Source organism: Trachemys scripta, chromosome 3 (genome assembly GCF_013100865.1).
Source record: "Trachemys scripta elegans isolate TJP31775 chromosome 3, CAS_Tse_1.0, whole genome shotgun sequence".
NCBI classification, from domain to species: Eukaryota; Metazoa; Chordata; order Testudines; family Emydidae; genus Trachemys; species Trachemys scripta.
The window spans coordinates 10,943,004-10,964,313 of record NC_048300.1 but is presented as its reverse complement, the minus strand read 5'-3'; the positions used below and the strand labels follow the sequence as shown (position 1 = coordinate 10,964,313).

The following is a 21,310-nucleotide window of genomic DNA, read 5'->3' as shown; positions in this document are numbered from 1 at the left end:
TAGGCTTTGAAGGAATGTTTGAAATGTCAGTGCTGAAAACATCTTCCTCACTTACAGGTTAATATGACCTGGAGTAAATTCTGTTGGTAAATTGTGTGTGCGCGTGCACAAACATACCACAACAGTCATTTAAAAACAATGAAGGCTGCTAAGGACAAATTACACCCGACTCAAACCCACAAAAGCCATGAAATACAGAATAATGCCATGCAACGTCTACTTCTGAGGGAATTCTGTGCCAAAAAAAATTAAAAGTTCTGCGCACGCTATTTTAAAATTCTGCACATTTTATTTGTCCATACATAAATGTGCAGACTCCAGCCTGGCAGCAGGGAGCACAGGCAACTGGCTGCACGGAAGTGGAAGATCACCTGCAGCCTCCCTAGGTCAGGGACTCGACAGTGCAGCTGCACTGCATTCTGACACAGTGCAAGGGCCGGGCGGTGCCCCAGAAACACCGTGGGGCCCTGCCCCTCCTCACCTGGTGTGGGCAGGATCCAGGTGTGGAGGGGCTCAGTGTGGGGGGATCCAGATGTGGGGTGAGAGGGTTCTGTGTGGGGTAATTTGGGCAGCTCAATGGGGGTCTGGGTGAAGGGGGTATCTAGATGCACAGGGGCTCGTTGTGGGGTTCTGGGTGCAGGGGCAATGGGACTCTGAAGGGAGGTCCAGGTGAAGGTAGTTGAGACTGAGCAAGGGGGTCTGGGTGCTGGGGGACTGGGGCTTGGTCAGGTGGGGGTCCAGGTGCAGTTGGTTGGGACTCAGTGGGGTAGAGGTCCAGGTGCGGGGAGCTCATCGGGGTGGTCCAGATGCATAGTGGGTAGGGCTCATCAGGGTGGGGGTTTGAGTGCAGGGGGCTCAGTGGGGTGTGGTCTGGATACAGTGGGAGGGGATCAGCAGGGGTCCGGATGCAGCATGTGGGCACGACGGGGACGGCCAGGGGCGGGGTGGGGGAGGTGAAGCCCAGCGGAGGATTGAGGGGGAGGGCTAAATGCACAGGTATTGTGCGGACAGGGGAGGAAAAATCGCAATAAATCTTTTTGAAACTGTCTAAACTATTCTTAAAAACAACACCTTTCAATAGCGTAAAGGTATCTGCCACTTACAGAATAATGGCAGTGTGGGGTGGTACTTTATAGGTGTGGTGTTGGTACTCATGTAGAGCTGGTAGAAAATGTTCCAGTGGAACAGTTTTCCATTGTAAAATGCTAATCCGATTCAATCAAAACTTTTGCGGCAACGTATTGGTTTTGTCAAATATTTCAACCAAAAAATTATCACAACTTTTTGTGCCAATGCAGCCAAAACATTTCATTTTGACTCTCTTGTGTCAACTATGATGTTATGTAATATAATATAGACTGATCATAGAAATGCTAAATTTGAAACTCAGCACTTTGGCCTTAATTGAAATGAAGTGCTTTGATAAGGTGCATATCGAAAGCAATACTTTGAGAGTCATTGTGTTTAATTATTATTGCTCTGTTTTCCCTCAGCTTTCAAAATTTCTGTAACATGTTTTTTTCAAACCAAAAAAATATTGTTAACATTTAATATTTCCTGGGGAATCTTTCAAGTGCCATTTAATGACTGTATTTGTGTATTTTTAAAAAAAGAAAAGAGAGAAAGAAAAGTGACTAAACTGTAGACACTTGACTGGAAGTTTAATACCAAACATTTTGTCAAAGTTACTATGTTTTAAAATGTCAAAAGAATCATCAGCGAATGTGATTATAATGAAATGTTGCTCTTGTTGTTATGGCAACTGACTTTAAAAACTGCTGTAAAAAGGTTGACAAATTATACAGTGCGGTTTTGGTTCATCTTTTTTTATAGTCCCCCATCACTTAACTTTTAAAGAATTTTAAACAGTTTGCACTGAAGTTAAGTCACTGATAATATTATATGTTGTCTCAGATGTTTATATGTACATTTATTTCAGTGCATCAAATATCAGTTACTTTTCCAGACTGAGTAACTTCATTTCTACATTAGTCACACTTTCTGTAATTAAAATGAGAATGTCCCATCATTCTCTTAGCTGCTGACCTATTTTACATTGCAGCCAATATCAGGTTAATCCAATGTGACGGTGTCCAAGTTACACACATGTAGGAGGGTTTTGTTAAAAACACACTGCGAGGTCCTCCCTCTGCTCCCATTGAAGTCACTTAATTTAGTGGCAGTAGAGAACTCAGTGTGCCAGATTGGAGATACAAGCTGAGGATTTGGCCCATTTAATTCTGTCCCTATAGAAAAGAACCACCAAAATGTACTGAGCAGAGAGGGATCAGAGGTTATCTCATGCCATAACTGTAGCATTTGTGAGACACCAGCTTCAGAATCCTGTTGGAAAACTTTTTGCAAAGTGCTTAGCTGGTAGGTCAGTACAAATGATTTCAGAAACAGGAAATATTGCCAGGCATCCATCTTGGACTGATGATCAAAAAGACAAAAAGTCAGTGCTTGGTCCTTGTAATATTGAATAGATGCATGAGCATGATTCACCGAAGTTTCTCCAGGTTTACTCTGACATTATTCCATTGAAAGCTACAAAATAACAATGACCTAGATCTGGAGAAATGCAGAGGTGAATCAGGCCCGCACAGCTGTAAAATAAGAACATAAGAATGGCCATACCAAATGGGTCAGACCAAAGGTCCATCTAGCCCAGGGTCCTGTCTTCCAATAGTGACCAGTGCCAGGTGGTTCAGAGGGAATGAACAGAACAGGTAATCATCAAGTGATCCATCCCCCGTCCCCCATTCCCAGCTTTGGCAAATAGAGGCTAGGGACACCATCCCTGCCCATCCTGGCTAATAGCCATTGATGGACCCATCCTCCATGAACGTATCTCGTTCTTTTTTGAACAAAAGTTCTACAAGTTGACTGTGCATTGTGTGAAGAAATACTTATTTTTGTTCGTTTTAAATCTGCGCCTATTAATTTCATTTGGTGACCTCTAGTTCTTGTGTTACGAGAAGGACTATATGACACTTCCTTATTTACTTTCTCCACACCGGTCATGATTTTGTAGATCTTTATCATATCCCCCCTTATCATCTCCAACACAGTAGGCTAGCACAAGTGAAACCCATATATACCACAGTTATAATGATCCAAGTTGAGAACTTGAAGCATAATGGTAATGAAACTAGATTGACGTGGGTAGGGCGTGACCCATAGTCAAGCATTCATAAAGAAGTTCCAAAGAATGCCAATGCACTGAGGCTTCTCTTAACTGATAATATTTGTTCTGGGGACAAATTGGGTGAGCTAATCTTTTTTACTGGACCAGCTTCTGTTAGTTAGAGAGGCAAGTTTTTGAGTCACGTAGAGCTCCTCTTTGGGTCTGGGAAGAGTACTGTGCAGTTTGAAAACTTGTCTCTTTCACCAACTGAGGCTGGTCCGGTAAAAGGTATGACCTCACCCACCTTGTCTCTCCAATATCCTGGGACCAACACAGCTGCGACAACACTGCAAACATTATGTATTCTGGTCTATTATACCATACCCTAGCAGCTAAAAATGTAGTGTGTTTTCCACAAAGACTTATCATTGTAGGTATCTATTGGCTCTTCTGTCACAATACAATAAAGAAACAGTATGCTACATAGTTATTAGCATCTGTCATCATTTAAATAATATGGCAAATGATAGTGGGTGGACAGAGTAAAAGATGTTTCTTGTACCAGTGACAGTGAGTCAGGGCTGGTAGTGCACCCATTACTGAGGTGACATGTACTGCACAGTCTTCAGGGGGAAATGGTGGTCCATGCTAGGTTGCTTCTCATCTGCCTGCTAGCTAAGGAGCTGATGCTGATTCTCTAGTATAACTGTGTCTCCTTTCGGCATGGAAATTCCTAAACAGCAGCTGTCCCAGAATAGAATTAGCTAAATCTGATGAGAATGGCAAGTAAAAATTGCAATGAATTGGGGTGGGGAGATGAGGGAGGAGAAGAAAAAAATGAAGTTTTCTGTTAAGCAAGATGTAGTTTCTACTCTTCACACAGTGCCTCCTGTTTCATTTTGGGGGTGGGATGCAGAAGATGCTTATACAGGGATCCTACTGTGTTTCCACTGGTCTCTTTATTTAAATAAAACAACTGGATTGGGTTGGTTCAGTTTTGCTGTCCTTCTGCTCAACATGTAGTGCAAAGCCAACCACTAGTGCAACTTGCAACCTAAAATCCTATTATCCTTAATAAAAGCAGACCCAACATCCACAAAATCCACGGAAGGCGCTGTAGGTGCTCAGCACTTCTGAAAATCAAGTTGCTTTCATTTAGGTGCCTAAATAGAGATTCTGGTGCCCAACCTTAGGTTCCCAAATTTACGAATGTTGGCCCCTGTTGAGGCCACATAGCTATTCTCTCTATGCAGTAGTGCCATGTAGATATTAGTTAACAAAAAGAGAATCTCACGCAATGTAGATATGACAGCAGGAATTATAAAAGGTTGAAAATTTAATTTGTTTTAGGGGGGAAAAAAGATTATACCAAAAGTGGTGGTAGTACAAGTATATTCTTTGCTAGTACACCTCTACCCTGATATAATGCGACCTGATATAACACGAATTCGGATATAACGCGGTAAAGCAGCGCTCCGGGGGGCGGGGGGGGACGGGGCTGCACGCTCCGACGGATCAAAGCAAGTTCAATATAATGTGGTTTCACCTATAATGCGGTAACATTTTTTGGCTCCCGAGGACAGTGTTATATAGGGGTAGAGGTGTAATGGGAAAGTCTTGCAATTTCAAGTTGTATCACACTGGAAATAAAAACAAACAAAACCCCAAAACAAAACTAGGTTTAACTCATTCTTTAAAATCTACCCACAATATTTCCAAATAAGGAGTACACGTTATTCTTGATCTGTATATGTATTTTATATGTATAAAAAAAAATCTTTTCTTGAGTCCTATTAGTCTTCAGAGCTTTTTAGACCAATGGAATTTAGATTCTGCAGGTAAAGAAATGCAGATACTTCTATAGTTAAAAACAATGCACTATTTGTTAAGGTTGATTCAGCTAAGGTTATGTTACATTTGTTTCGCTCTTTTGTTGAGTTCATATAGAGGAATGTTGTACAATAACTAGCCAAGCATGAATAATGAAAATCAAACCATATTGTATCGTACGACTTGGCTTAAGTAAGTTTCACAAAAGTTGGTTGCAGTTTGTTACCATCAATTTCCAATGTTTATTAAAGAACATTTATCAGTGCAAAACACTCTGCCATTTTAGATAGGTGAATATTACAATAGATTAAGGAGCACTAGTGAAATTTATGCCACTGTAGCTGTCATGAAATAAAATCAATGCAACCCAATCTAATTGAATTAAAGTCAACTAAGTTCAAGTAGTTTTCATTTCATTTCCATTGGTTTCTGAACAGTCTTGGTGTTTGTTCTGGCTGCCAGTGACAGTAGCCATATTTCATGGTGTTCCTTTAGTGGTCTGTTCTCTAGTGATAAGCTATAATGGATCTGTCCGTAAGAACAGCTGTCTCGCCTTGTTTCAAAGAGCAGATGAAAAACAGCTTCTGGTCTCAAATACTGTATTAACCTTGACAATAATGAAGTGGGTAATTAACAGTTTTGGCCTAATATGACCTTGCATTTATTGTTTTTTAAACTACTATACTTTATACACTAAGTATATATTAGCTTTTCTTCTTCTAGATCATTTAAAAAAAGTCTTTGTGGATTTAAATTCTCTGTGACAGACAGAGCAAATAAATATCCTTTTATAAAATGTCACCTTATAAACAGCCAATCTAAATTCAGATTTTGTTCCTAGCTTACTTCCCTTATTTTTATTAACACATAATGTGTGTAATAAAAACACAATCTGTGTAAATCTGAAAATCAATTTTTCTTAGGAAAAAGGAACTACAGCAAATCTAGAGTTACATGCCATTAAAGGTAAATTAAGTAGACACAACTGAAGAGTTGACAATTTCTCTTCTCATGCTGCAAGATATCAAGTCTTTGGAGCCCTGTTCATGAAATTAAATTATATTCACAGGTGTAAGAATTTGATAGCACGGGGCACCTTGGGAAGAGGAAATATGTCCTTGTCACTTCACAAGAACAATATTGGTGTCTCATTGTTATCAACTGGGTAATTTATATTATCATTTGGAGTGGTGGATTTCACTAGTGCACATTTAATTCACCAGCTCCGGGCTATGATGTGTGTGATCAACACAAAAGATAATAAAGAGCAGGCGTATAAAACACAACAAATCTTGCATGTGGGGATGGTACATTGAAGCCTCCTGGAGGACAGATTGTGCTGAGTCAGTTAACACATTAGACAACACTGGACCACCTGTTTTTAACCAATACTGTAGTCGATCTCAGGGTCCAGTTTGGTGTTTACGTGTACAATGTAATCAGTAGCCACTCACACATGGCCTATGGATCGTCTCACAGTCCTTACTCCAGCCTAACTCTGTTTGCACCAAATCCTGCTACCCATCACTTCCATAGTTGCGGACAGGGCCGGCTCCAGCTTTTTTGCCGCCCCAAGTGGCGAAACGAAAACAAAAAGATAAAACCGCGATCGGTGGCACTTCGGCAGCAGCTCTACCGCGCCGCTTCATTCTTTGGTGGCAATTTGAAGACTGAGGGACCCGCCACCCTTCTATCCTGAGCCCACGTTGATACAGGAGAAATTGGATGGCACTTGAGTATTTCAATCGTGCATTCAGTTATAAGCATTTCATTGTCGACTGTGCTGTTTGATTATGTGATAATTAAATCGGAATGATCATAAAGTCACCCTGCCAAAGAGAGGCTATAGTTTAATGAAATGATTCCTTTCATGTTATTGAATTGCTTCAAAGTCAAAAGAAGCCATCTAATTACTTTTTTATTTTCCTGGTGTTTCAATGTCGCTCGCTTCAAAATAGCAACCTGGACAAATGATTATGGGCATAAATCAGAGCAGGGATCAATGCAAGGTCATGATTGATTTGCATTTAGCCTAGCTTTACCGAGGTGGCCTTTTCTGAATAACAGAGAAGCACATTGCTGTTGATTTTGTGGAGATTCAGCCAAAAGGAAGTTGAAGCAAAGAGAGGAAGAAAGGTAGACCCTGTGTAAAGGCAAGAAGGGCCTTTTTATAGATAGAAAAAAGAAACTTTTTATAGAATATCAGGGTTGGAAGGGACCTCAGGAGGTCATCTAGTCCAACCCCCTGCTCAAAGTAGGTCCAATCTCCAGACAGATTTTTGCCCTACATCCCTAAATGGCCCCCTTGAGGATTGAATTTACAACCCTGAGTTTAACAAGCCGATGCTCAAACCACTGAGCTATCCTTGCCCCACTTACTTAGTCATATCTCTCTCTGATTACAGTGGGAGCTTTGCTTGCGGGAAAACATGAGCAAAGACTTCAGGATTGAGTACAAATATAGAAATAGATGAGTGCACATTGGTCCTGCACAGACTCACCATACATAGCCAACCTTAATTCTAGCATTTCCAAACTTTTAAGCACTTACCGTTGCAACCTTAATATTCTTTTAACACCATTTTTAATGTCATGTTGTTATATATAGTAACCACACAAAAATACTTCATAATTACATGTACACACTATAAGGTATGACAAGATACCTGGGCACGCTCTCTACTCAAAAATATACAAGTATATAAAATGTTGCTAGATTTCTGAACCTCCCTTTTGCCATAACGTCTTTAAATTATCAGCACAATAAATATGGGCAACACGTAGATCTTTGCTTTGAATGATCGATAGATAATTCAGAATTCACAGATTCATCTGCGAACAATGTAAATGGGATATTAGGAGTTATATCGCGACTAGTTCTGGTTTACGTTTTGCCAGAAAATTAGTATCCAGGTTATACTTTATATGATGTTGCATCTGCTCAAGCTACAAACTGATGCATTGCACCAAATACATAAGACTCAATTTAATTTGCTCTTATTCTAATAACCAGCTCCCTCTCTGAATAGTGCATGCTCTGATCCAAGCTATATACTGGAAGACTGAAGCAGAGTAAATAGAACGGTGTCTACCTAGACGTCAGCAGATACAACAGTTCATAGTTTTTCCAGATAATTTCCTGATCATCTAGCCCATTTTTAATCAGCACATTGCTATATTGTTTGTCTTGTAGCTTGTTTTCTGATCCCAAGACATTTTTCTGAAGGTCTCCACCGTTGTCAGTGTTGCCCAAGGCAGTAGAAATGGCTGTTGTTCCATATTCCCAGCACAGGTGCAGATATAGCTGCTTGCCTTGCTATTCCTGTATTGCATTTCTCAGCTTTACGGAGTAGATTTTAAGCATGAATTTGACAGCGTAATAAATAAGTCCAGATCTTGCTACCCTTACACTATCCTTCCATTGAATAGCACCGTACTCTTCAGGTAATCATAGGAACATAAAAATTGGATCAGACCTGAGGTTCATCTAGCCCAGTATCCTCACTCTGGCAGTGGCCAACACCAGCTCTTCAAAAACAAGGTGTAAGAAATCCCACAGTAGATACATGTGGGATAATCTGACCCTTATAAAGGTCTCATCCTAACCCCTTGTAGTTAGAGACTGGCTCAAGGTCAGAAGTATGAGGTTTTATATCCCTTCCAAAAATTTTTTTAGCATTTCTCTTATAATTCTGGCTATTCTTGTTATACATATATGTGTTCAGTCCCTCTTAGAGTTCCTTGCCTCAACAACATCCTGTGGCAATGAGTTCCACTGTCTCGTTACATATTGTGTAAAAATTCATTTCCTTTTATCACTTTTGAATATGCCACCTTTCAACGTCCTTACATAAAAACATAAGAACAGCCATACTGGGTGAGACCAATGGTCCATATATCTCCAGATCCTGTCTTCCGGCCGTGGCCAATGCCAGATGCTTCAAAAGGAATTAACAGAACAGGGAAATTATCAAGTAATCCATCCCCTGTCATCCAGTCCCAGCATCTGGCAGTCAAAGACTTTGGGGCACCCAGAGCATGGGGTTGCATCCCTGACCATCTTGGCTAATAGCCATTGATGGACCTATCCTCCATGAACTTATCTAATTATTTTTTGAACCCAGTTATACTTTTGGCCTTCGCAATATCCCCTGGCAATGAGTTCCACAGGTTGACTATGAGTTGAACATCATTGCATGTCCCCGTGCCGCCCTACTGATCTTAGTGGAACTACTCAAGGAGTAAGGTGCATTTCATTGTGAGTAAGAAATCTTAGGGCCAGATTTTGCCACTCATACTCATTGAGTTGCACCCTACTTTGCAACTAAGAAACTAATCTGGAAAGACAAAAAATTGTGGTATCTGTTTAGGTGAACCTCAGATCAATGGGGCTGCTAACAGAATAAGGGCCTACCTAAAGTGAGCAAGGATGACAGAATCAAACCCTTAGAAATTAGAGATGGAAGGGCCTAGTAGTCATCTTGTCCATCCCTTACCTCTGACAGATTGCTGTGTACTATGCACCGAGAATGGCCCTCATGGAGTGAGGTATTGCTCATCAGGGTTAACGATGGCGCAGTTGGCCCTTGAGTAACTACTGAGGGCTAGGTCAAGCTTGTTAGGCCCATGCAATGTAATTCCTCCCTGAACTCCCTGCACAGAGGGGGAGCATGCTTACTACTGAACCCTTTATGGGGTGCACCCTTCTCTCCTTGTGTGCTGATCGCACTCTGCGGGCTAGTGCAGGGTGAGAGATGGGACCATGTCCCCACCTGCTCCCTGTGGGACACCATGCACTCCTGGGGAAGTAGGGACAGAGCAGTCCCTGTGATCCCCTGAGAACATGGACTGCAGTTGTGCCTGGCCATTACACCAGCTATGCAAGGGTCAGCAAGAGTCTCCTTGCACCTCACATATACTGCACACCTGTAGTGGTGCTGGAACAATTTTTATAGTGAGCGTACTCAAGGTGGAAACCATGTATTTGGGTAATTATTACTACTTCAAGCCAGGGGTTGCGGCAGCACCTATGCACACCTGTGTATAGATCAGGCAAAATATGGCCCTGAGTCAGGTGCAACAGCGAGTATCTAGGGAGAGTGTCACTGGGAGAAAACCTATCACCATCCTGCTCAGTGGTGTGATGCCTGTTGTAGTGTTCTCAAGGGCCAACAAAGTTAAAGGTGTTTATAAACTCTTTGATACTTAGGTTTGGGATTCTATTTTACAGACTTGGTGTACTCGGTTTCTTGGCAAACACCCAAAACCATTCATTCTAAAGCTGAAAATTTATTGATCAAGCACAAGAAAGAACAAGAAACTAAAACAAGCATTTATAATGAAAATGGAATTGAGTGAGTATGCAAAACAAACTTAATTGAAATCCATTAAAGTCTCTCTCCTTTTGGAGGCGAAATATCAGAGGCTCTTATTTTCCTGAACAACTTTTCTTTGATGAAAAAGAACAGGTTAATGTTACTGTCAGTCCTGATGTGAGAAAAGTATTCCCCTCTCCTGTTTTTAACAAACAGACAAATACAAGGTGAAGGAGAGACGGGATAGAAAAGATGGGGAACATAAGGCTTTGGTTGCTGTTTTGGGAACAAGGGATGGCTGGTTAGTTACGAATGGATGCTTTGGCTGGCAGGTCAACCACAACATCTGTTGCTTGAATCCTGGTTCACATTCCAGTCAGTGACATCATCTGGTTGGGTCTTTTCTCCTTAGACAGGGCAGGATTGTGGTCGTCTCATCTTGTGCTGATTCACTGCAACTGATTTCAGGATTCAATGAAAAGCCAAGAGGGTGAGAGATCGATTAGAAGGAAAGAAGGGTGCAGAAAGTAACCCAGCAGGGAAGGGAACAGAACAGGACCTTATGCACCTCTGCAGCCATTGACAATTAGGTGTCTCCAGTGATGGGCTGAGGACTGAGTGTCGTGGTGATATGATGACTTTCAGGAATCAGAAGTGGAAAACTTCTGCTGGCCTTCCCTTCTGGAAGAAAATCCTTTGGTCTGGTCTGCTCCCTCTGTCTTGGAGTCAGGGAAGATGAGATGAGAGTTGAGATAGATTATATTTTTTTCAAAGTCTGTTTTTAAGAACCTTGAAAAAGGGGGGAAAGGGAGTGGTATAGTTCTTCCGCTCATTATTTTTGTCCATTAATTAGGCCTAATATCTGCCACACCCATTTTGGTTCATTAATTTCTATTTTCACATTATCTTTTTGTTTTACCAAGCATGATTTCAACAGTCCTTAAACCATATCCCTTTTTGTTTGGACATATCCAGTATCTCTATCTGCTTTTCTTTCACTTGATCATAGCATTAATTATTAAAAACAATTGGATCCGTTTTCCATGGTTAATTTCCAAGAAAGCAAAAAGTTATAGGTTATTGTAATATGTTATGAACTTGCAAATACTTTTTACATTTGAACTTACAATTGGAGTCAATTGTTAGGCCCAATAATCACAACGTGCCTTTGGGTATGTCGCCCCAAAGTGGCTGCGCTATCCCATTACCAATACTGCTTTGCACCTCCATTGCACACACCTTCCATCCAGTGCTCTCAAAGCACTTTGTAAACTAGAACTGGCTGAAAATGTTGCAGGAACATATTGGTTGTGACCAAACTTTTATGGTGAAGTTTTCTCAGGATCAGGATGGAATTTCTGATCATTCCCTGTTCCTATCGATGTGTGAGGGGAGACCTTCTGTGTGTGTTTCTCCACGTATCAGTGCAGAAGGAGAGAGGGAGGTCAGTTGCTTACCGTTGACCACTCAAAAGGGGATTGTAGGGGCAAAACAGAATGGTGGGGCCAAAAAAGAAAAGAGCCAAAAAACCCACCACCCTTAACCCTTGCTACTTCCACATGGGGACAAATTCCACTACCTGTCTCTCCAAGAGAATAATTTTGAGGCGGTTCAACTAGGGAAACCTCATAGAGTTTATCTCCCTTTCCTCCACAGTCCCCTCCAGCAGGAAAGGGTGATCTGGGCCATCATTACTAACCAAGTAAAATAAAAATCATGCCCCTAAACATTTGTCAATAGGCCCAGTGCACAAATCAAAGGACTTAATGATTAAAGCCCAGCCAAGCACTGCGAGACCCCAGCAGACACTTCCCTACTGATACAGAACCATTTATCACTCCTTCAAAGCCTACAAATGCAACCCTAGGCCAGTAAAAGTGTCTCCGCACCATTAACAAATTTGGTAGGTAGACAGACAGATATAGCTATGCCAGGTGTCTATCTCATCTACTGATATCTATCTTATCTGTCAGTGTCAATATCTATAGATGATAAGAAATATATAGCTCTACTCAGAGCACCATCTTCCGGGTCTTCCAGAGCATTCTTTTGTTGTCTGTCTAGATTATAAGCTCGCTGGGGGTAAGGACTGGCTATACAATTTCCAGAAGCACCCATGTCCTTCTGAAAGTTGACGGGAGTGAAGCTCCTAAGTGAAATAAGTGCTTCTGAAAATGCTAACCTGTGCCGACCAATAATACTCTTTATCCCCTAGTAATGATGATAGTGGCAATAAGATGCCCATTGGTTTTTGTCCTTCAGCCAGTTTTCAGTCCCTATGCAGGTGATCTAGGCCAGCTTGAATGAATATCTTAAATTGGGTTTTGTGCGGTATCATACCACACAATTTGAAGTCATTCAGAGAACATCACAATGGCTACATTCCTTTCATCTACTAACTAAACTTCTGCCATTCAATGAGCGCCATCAGGTTTCTCCATATGACTCAGCCTGAGCTGCACAAGGATGTCGGGAGTTGTGCACTTCTGGGAAAGCCTCCTCGGTCTGTGTTGGAATTAAACAGGGATTGGGCTCAGTGCCCAAGACTGTATTTCAAACCCACTCGCTAGCAGCTCCACTTAATCTGAAGCCAGGTCTACACTTAAAGCCAGTGCACAACCTCAATAGCTAGGAAGTCAGTGGGGATCAGATGTTGGGAAGGAGACTTTCCCACCAAGGCTCCAGAGCAGCTGTTGCAGTCTGAGTTGCAGTGGCCCCTTCTGTGGGCCACCTTTGTGCGGAGATGATCCACGTAGTCAGGGATCCAGTAGCCCCCTCCCCTCTGTGGCCCTTGTTGATGAAACACCAGAAGTCCCCTGGAAGCCGTGCTCTGTGGCACACCCAAGGTGGGGAGCATAAAGACACAGAATGATAACACAAAAGTGCTGCTACGGGATATCTCCCTAGGCTGGCTAAGTTCTGTTTATAAACTAAACAAGTTAAAAATAGAGGCCCACCTATTCAGCTGGTGTGAATCCCCAAAGCAAATTTGATGCCATTTAGAGCCACACTGATTCACACCAGCTGGCCCCTGATCAATCCATCTCATTCTCACAGGAAACGTACGCACATCACGATGGTTCTTTCTGACCCTCACAGTAGGAGTTGATGATTAATCAATATTACTATCATTGCTATAATCATATGCTACAATGATAGCTGTAATGAGTCAAAAAATAGTTCAATCACTCATAGGTCAGTGCAGAAATCAGGCATAACTGACTTCATGTGTGTCCTTACGTGCCAGTCATGAGGCCCATCATCCTGGGTTGGAATTAGTAGGGAGCAGGTGTTGCGTGGTTGAGTGGTGGGAAGCAGTTTGGAGAGAGGGAGCTCATGCATTCTGTCCCAGCGAGAGCTGTGGAGGTCCCTCCATCCCCAGGGCTGCAGAAATGGGAACAGAAGGGGGAAAGGGTGGATGACTATGCAGCATTTAGGATATAGGAAAGGTTACCACAGCCTGGTCAAGCCATGCAGCTCCCACACTGTGGGATGTCCCAGGGCCCTGATTTAGCCCTTCAAAAAATACTTGGTTAATTAAAGATACTATTGTAGCCAGGTGGCCTGCTGCAAGCTGTGAATGTCCCCTCTGTACATCACATAAGAGATAAGTATTTAGGTTTAACACTTTATTTTTATTTCCCCCCTGGTGTCTCTAACGTTAGATGAACTCCAGTGTAATGACTCGGGTTGGTCCTATTACATTCACAGATATTGTTTTGAAAGAAAATAGTGCCCAATAAATTGCAAACCACTTTCCATTATGACTCTTTCCCACAGTGAAATGTATAAGTGAATGCAGACTGTGGAATGATTTTCCTTTAGCTTATCCTTATACCGTACACCAGCTTCAGACTATTAGCCTTGTCTGGTGTAGATGAGCAGCAAATAATAATGAATATAATAGTCCCAACATTTTCAAAAGTGACTAGTAATTTGAGGTGCCTCCATTTTTTGAGAACTGAATATCCTGCTTCTGAAAATTTGATCCTTTTTAAGGTGTCTTAAGTTAGACACCCAAAATTGAAACATCCAGAATCGCTAGTTTCTTTTGGTAATCTCAGCCGATAATTGTGTCGCTGCATGATTCTGCAGTAAAGTACTTATTGGTAAAAATACATTTTTTCCTTCAAATGAGCTACCTGATAGGAGAATAGAACATAACCTCTGAATGTATTGCTTGCTAGATCATTTTGGTTTTATCAATCAAATATTAAATAGAAGACTGGATTTAATCAAAGCAATTTTCTGTTCCCAGACTATCGTTAGAGGAAATAAACCTCAAAAGGATACTTCAATCAATGGCCTGCTAGAAGAATTTGACAATATCTCAGTGACACGCTCTAATTCCCTACGGAAGGAAAGTCCTCCCACTCCACACCAAGGAAACTCAAACCATGTACAAAGCCACCAGGAAGAAAATGGTTATATCACATATTCTCAGTATTCCAGTGAGTCGGACACCACGGCAGACTATGTCACTGAAAAATATAGAGAAAAGAGTCTTTATGGGGAAGAGTTAGACAGATACTGCCAAGGTAGCTTCACCCCAAAACAGAATGGACACGTGATGAAAACAAAACCCAGAGACACCTATTATTCAGAAATTAAGCCCCTGAAGTCAGACATCTCAAGGTTCCTTCCAAATTACCATACACACATGGAAACAAAAAGCAAACCAATTGAGTACAGTGGCCTAAAGTTGGAATATCAAAGGATTCTTAGTGGATCGTCTCTAGACTACAGAGAACCTTTTCACTACGCTCCATCTAGAACTTCAGTGCAGAGTGAGTGCTCAAAAGAGAGACTGGAATACAGTGACAGCGACTGGGGAAATGGACCAGACAAGGATGACTATGACAAAAGACCGAAGTCGTCCTATGTAAACCAGACAAGTCCTCAGCCAGCCATGAGACAGAGATCCAGATCAGGTTCAGGTCTTCAGGAACCAGTCGTGCCATACGGAGCAAGTGCTTTTAAATCAAATCAGCAAGGGCATTCGTATAGTTCATACACCTACCCTCGCTTGTCGGAAACGGCAGGAGGCATTCCAAAGGTAAAATTAACATCTGTAGGTGCTATCGGTACAGGCCATCGCTTTCACAGGTGTGACCGACAGTTTCCAAATGTGGTTGTATAACGCTGAGCACTTGAATCCATAGTGAGGCACCTAAGTAAAAATGGCCTGATTTCCTGACAGGCTCAGCACCTATTGGTCCCATTGATTTCACTGGGAGCTGCAAGTGCCCAGCAAGTCAATACCTTTGAAAACCAGGCTGGTTTTCCTTAGGTGTCTGAATAGGTGCTTCACTTTAGTCCCCCCCACCCACCACCACCACCCCCCAGTTTGTATATTTTGGCCATAATCTTTTCTTTTTCCTCTAAAACACTGAGGAAAGAGCTGTACAGTAAAGGATTTTCAAGGGTTACCAGTTAAAATGCTACATCTTTTAATTGTTAACCCTTGAAATTCCTGAAGTTATGGTGTCACGCTGTCTGGAGTGGTTCACGACTGTGCCTCCCTCAGGACAGACTGTCAAAAGCAGGGCAGACACCTGCCCCCCTGGACTGTCTATCGTTAGATTTCACTGACCCAGTACCAAATACGAATGCCCAGAGTACTACAGTAACCTTAGAATCATAGAATATCAGGGTTGGAAGGGACCTCAGGAGGTCATCTAGTCCAACCCCCTGCTCAAAGCAGGACCAAATCCCAACTAAATCATCCCAGCCAGGGCTTTGTCAAGCCTGACCTTAAAAACCTCTACGGAAGGAGATTCCACCACCTTGAGTCAGAGACTGTTCCCTTAGACACTCCAGTCTATCTTGCCACCCAAACAAGCTGGACTATGTGATAAATGGTCACTTATACCAAAAAAATCACAAAATATTCAGGTTGCACCCAGTCCCAAAAGACCAGTCACTCACCCAGGTCAATTTGCATCCTGGGTCTCACACCAAAAACAATGCTGGTAGCCAATTCTATAGTAAACTCACTAAATGTGTATTAACTCAGACAAAGGAATGAAAGTTACTGAGATGTTAAAGCAAATATATGTACAGTTGAGTCACAGTCTATAATTTCGAGGGGTGGCAGAGATGTAGTAATCTGCCAGTTTCCCAAAAGTCTTTTAGGGCTAATCAGAGTAACTCTGGGGATCTCCGTTTTCTCACTGGTTATTCTTCCGTGTTAGAATCCACAGTCCAGAGATGAAGAAGAATTTTTCCTTGTGTCCATACTTAGAATTTCTTCTCGCAGAAAACAAGCTGACAGGATGACTGCCCACGGGGGTGGGCGGTGTCTTTCTTTGATGATGGAGCGCATTTAGAGTCTTCAATCTCTGATCATCACACACAATAACCACTGGCCTTTAAATGTGCAAGAATTAGCACATGCCTGTTACAGTTCTTCGTTTGCATTACACAAGGTGTCTTTCTCATTTGATGGGTTATTTAGTTACAGGGATATAGACAATGTAAATGTTTGCTATTCCATTATAACAGGATACAGCTATGTGGACACCAGACATGTAACATCCCATTCGTTTTCATGAAGTTTAAACACCAGATATACTCTTATATATTTAACATTCACTTTGATCTATACCAGGGGTAGGCAACCTATTGCACGCGTGCCGAAAGCGGCACACGAGCTGATTTTCAGTGGCACTCACACTGCCCGGGTCTTGGCCACCAGTCTGGGGTGGCTCTGCATTTTAATTTAATTTTAAATGAAGCTTCTTAAACATTTTAAAACCCTTATTTACTTTACATACAACAATAGTTTAGTTATATATTACAGACTTATAGAAAGAGACCTTCTAAAAACGTTAACATTTATTACTGGCACACGAAACCTTAAATTAGAGTGAATAAATGAAGATTCGGCACACCACTTCTGAAAGGTTGCCGACCCCTGATCTATACTAATACACAAGTGAATTGGCCTGGTTTCCAGCTGTGACTGTGTCAGTTCTCAGCTGACACCTAGGCCTTGGCCAGACCTGACACTTGGCTTGCCATCTTCACATATAGTTCTTTCCTCAGTGTTACATAGGGAAACTGGCCAAAATATACAAACTTGGGGGCCTAAACCGAGCCACTTAAGTCCACAGTCAGATGCCTTAGGGTACGTCTTCACTACCCGCCGTATCGGTGGGTAGCGATCGATTTATCGGGGATCGATATATCGCGTCTCGTTAAGACGCGATATATCGATCCCCAAACGCGGTCCCTGTCGACTCCGGAACTCCACCAGAGTGAGCGGTGATAGCGGAGTCGACGGGGGAGCCTCAGCCGTCGATCCCGCACCGTGTGGATCCCAGGTAAGTCAATCGAAGATACTTTGACTTCAGCTATGTTATTCACATAGCTGAAGTTGCGTATCTTAGATCGATCCCCCACCCCCCCAGTGTAGACCTGCCCTAAGTAAAAAGCAGCCTGGTTTTCAGTGGTGTTGACTTGCTGAGCACTTGCAGCTCCCATGTCCTGAGCACTTCTTCGAAGGGATGAGATCTGTTTTATTGTTGTATAATGTCACATTTTAATGCTCATGACATGTGCTGGGTTGAGAGCACTGGAAAACTGTTTCTATCTACCTCCTGAACAGAAAGCAGCAGTCGAAGCTCTACCACAAATATATTAAGTATCAGAGGGGTAGCCGTGTTAGTCTGAATCTGTAAAAAGCAACAGAGGGTCCTGTGGCACCTTTGAGACTAACAGAAGTACTGGGAGCATAAGCTTTCGTGGGAGACTAGCATCTGAAGAAGTGAGGTTCTTACCCACGAAAGCTTATGCTCCCAGTACTTCTGTCTCAAAGGTGCCACAGGACCCTCTGTTGCTTTTCACAAATATATTGTGACCGTATGCCGGAGGGATGTGAAAGGCTTGTTCATTCTCCATGCCCACCCACTCTTTAGTTTCTCTGCTGATGTTGCCACTCAGAGTTCTAACTAGTGCCCGGGCCCATTAGAGGTTAACCAAGGAGGTTTAGCCCAAATTAAATTCAGGCAAGCATTTTGCGTTTGGGTTTCAGGCCAAACCCAAGGGACAGAAGAGTTCCCAGCCACTAAGTGTCTTCAGTTGCCCCTTCTGTGCTCATTTGTGTTAAGCAAAGACTAAGCAATGTCATTTAAGGGATGTTTGGGTCACCTGTGGCTAACTCAAGCACAATGCTTTTCTTAACCTGTTTGTTATATAATTTTTTTAACATCGGCTTTAATAAAATTTGTAAATTTGCAGGATTGGTCCCTTAAATGGGACTGTAGACTGAGGTATATTTTAAAAGGATCAGTGCACTTTGGCTCTTTGGAAAGATTCACTGTCAGCTATGCGTTCCTTAGAACCGTGAAAACATTCCTACAACCTTGATGCACTTGATACTCGATGATTCACCATTCTCTGCAGCAGTTACAACGCCCAGCTCCATCAGCAACTCCAGGAACTGAATAGCAGTCTTTTTGTCCACGGATGATTGCTAGAGAGTTTCCTCTTCAGAGAGGCATTAGAGAGACAATGGTTTATTAAATGAGTTTACTAAATGAGAATCGGGTCGTGAATCAGATATCTTACCACTGAGATTGCCTTTAAAGTATAATTAAAAGGGAAAAAAGTAAGTAGTGAAAAAATCTGCAGACACAAATGCATGGCTTTAAAACTATATTCAGGAAAGATAGTCATTACGGCTAATAAGTCTGAAGGGTAGATTTAGTTCAGTATTACTTGCAGCTGTTTCATCTGATATACCATGTACCTCAGATTCATCCCTGGTGTAACTCAAGTGAATTCAGTGATGTAACACCAGGGATGTATTTGGCCCTATGTATTTAACTCCAACTTTACACTGGGATCCAGGAAGGTGGCTCTTCACACATGCATACTGTCTCATTAATTTATGACTGATGGTCCAAGTAGAAGGTGTCACGTCTACAACAGTGGACCGTACTACCTGCTTCAGAGAAAGGTAGGGCAAGTTTCTTCCTCACCTCCTTCAGTAAGAGGTTGGTTTGTGCCCTTTGGGTTTGAGCCAAAGCCCACTGAAGTCAAACTTGCCCTGAACCAGGTTTATATCCTGTATACATGTTGTTTCCTAGCTGATGTAGCTGTGGATGTTTATGTAAACTTTAATCCTTTTTTTAAGCATACTAATTTCTTGGCCTTTATGATACCTTGTGGCAATGAGTTCCAAAGATTAATAATGTGTGTTGTACTTTTACCAGCTTTAAATGTGTCACCTTTCAGTTTCACTATATATCCCCTTGTTCTTAAGGCATGAGGGGGTAAATAGGATACCAATCTCTGACACTTTACTAGCTGGGTTCGGTATCTCCTTCTATGTAGAAGGCTGATCAACAAAAATTTTGCTTCTCTGCAATATCCTTGTCCCACTTAAGCATATCCCTTTGTTCCCTGGCTGCCTCAAAGACCCACCTATTTTCTCGCAGGTTCCCCGCTTTTGGAATACACATTTCTTGTTATTTGTTTATATGTCTTTGGCTATTTGCTCTTCAAATCCCCTCCTCACCCTCCTAACTTCCATTTTACATTTTTACTACCAGAGTTTGTTCCTTTCCCTTGGCTTCACATGGGCTGGATTTCCATTTTTGAAGGATGCCTGTTTGGCTTTTACTAATCTCTTGCATCTTACCATTTAAACATAAGAAACATATGAACATAAGATTGGCCATGCCAAATGTCCATCCTGCCCAATATCCTGTCTTCCGACAGTGGCCAATGCCAGGTGCTTCAGAGGGGATGAACAGAACAGGCAATCATCAAGTGATGATTTAATCTCTGCTGTTTTGTGTTACCTTCTTGCTTCATTTTTTAGTTTCGGGGTACACATACCTCTAGATACTCTATTATCCTATGATACAGAAGCCTCCATGCAGAGTGTAAGGATTTTAATTTACTCACTTGTAGGGTCTTTTCTGGATTACCCATCTTCACTTTTTTTTTTTAATTCCCCTCTTAAAGATTAAAGCCACAGTGCTAGTGTATGATACACTATGATTCTCCCATGAGGATGTTGAACTTAATTATAGTGTGGTTACAAGTATTTAATGGAAGTTGGAATTCCCTCCGAGACCTCTTTCCACTCGTCTTCCCAAGAACTCAGTTTGACTCCAGAATTCGTCACTTGGGTATCTTTATTTGGCATAGAGCAATGCTATGCTGAGTTGATCAGACTCAAATGCGGGGGGTGGGGGGTGGATGCAGGCTACATCATAGCTCCGAAGTTACAGAAACTCTCTCCTTATATACATTGAAACATCTCATTGCATTTACTCTACATCGCATTATACATTTTAGGATTAGCTTGGTTACTTGGTACAGGATCCCTGTACCACATGCTCTGTCCACGCGCTGTCCATGTTTCAACTTCCTCTTTATTTTGTCTCTTCATTCCTAACTTTTGTCCCTTGTTATCTAGTTCATAGTAAATAATTCCCTGGGTGTTCGTTCTCTTATTTTAGCTGGCTCAGACATTCTGTCTTTTTAGCCTACTGACCTACGTATTTCCCTTATGTAGCACAGATGTCCTGTTTTCAGCCTAATAATTCATTTACCTCCCTAATCCCCTCTTCCACAAAATAAGGCCTCCCCACATGTGTTAATCACTCGCGTTAGGCCACGCCTCAGCTACTGTGGATCAACTATAATTACTTCTTGAATCAACTCCTGGGTGAGATGTAGAACTCTGCTGAGAGTAACCTCTCCTCTTTTGTGCTCTAAAAGTAGCTGTTTCAACGTGCAATTGTATAAGGTGTCGAGAAATTGCTCCCTAAATCATATCTGGGTGAGACATTTGATCATTTTATATTGCAAGTAGCTGAAGTTGGCTATTATTAGATTTAGTTGCCTCTTTGATCTCCTTCAACAGTCTGAAGATCAGCAGTATAACCCTTCTAACATGTGTGTATTCTTATGAGTTGACAGTAGGATCTGTATGGACACAAATGCCCTCTCCCTGTGGAAATGATATCTCATTAGGTTCAGTGGAATCTTTTATGTATTCCCATACCTCCATAGCCTAATA

General features: G+C 41.9%; 1 protein-coding gene across 9 annotated transcripts in view; it reads left to right on the top strand.

Annotated features, from left to right (window-relative positions):
• Positions 1-21,310, top strand: part of PAK5 (p21 (RAC1) activated kinase 5) — a 177,283-nt gene that overhangs the window by 122,308 nt on the left and 33,665 nt on the right. For 8 of the 9 annotated variants that reach the window (XM_034764109.1, XM_034764114.1, XM_034764115.1 and 5 more), the window contains one exon: positions 14,531-15,328. The exons of the other annotated variant lie outside the window; for it this stretch is intronic. In XM_034764109.1, the coding sequence (XP_034620000.1) occupies positions 14,531-15,328 (798 nt within the window). The remainder of the gene's footprint in view (positions 1-14,530; positions 15,329-21,310) is intronic. 9 annotated transcript variants of the gene reach the window in all.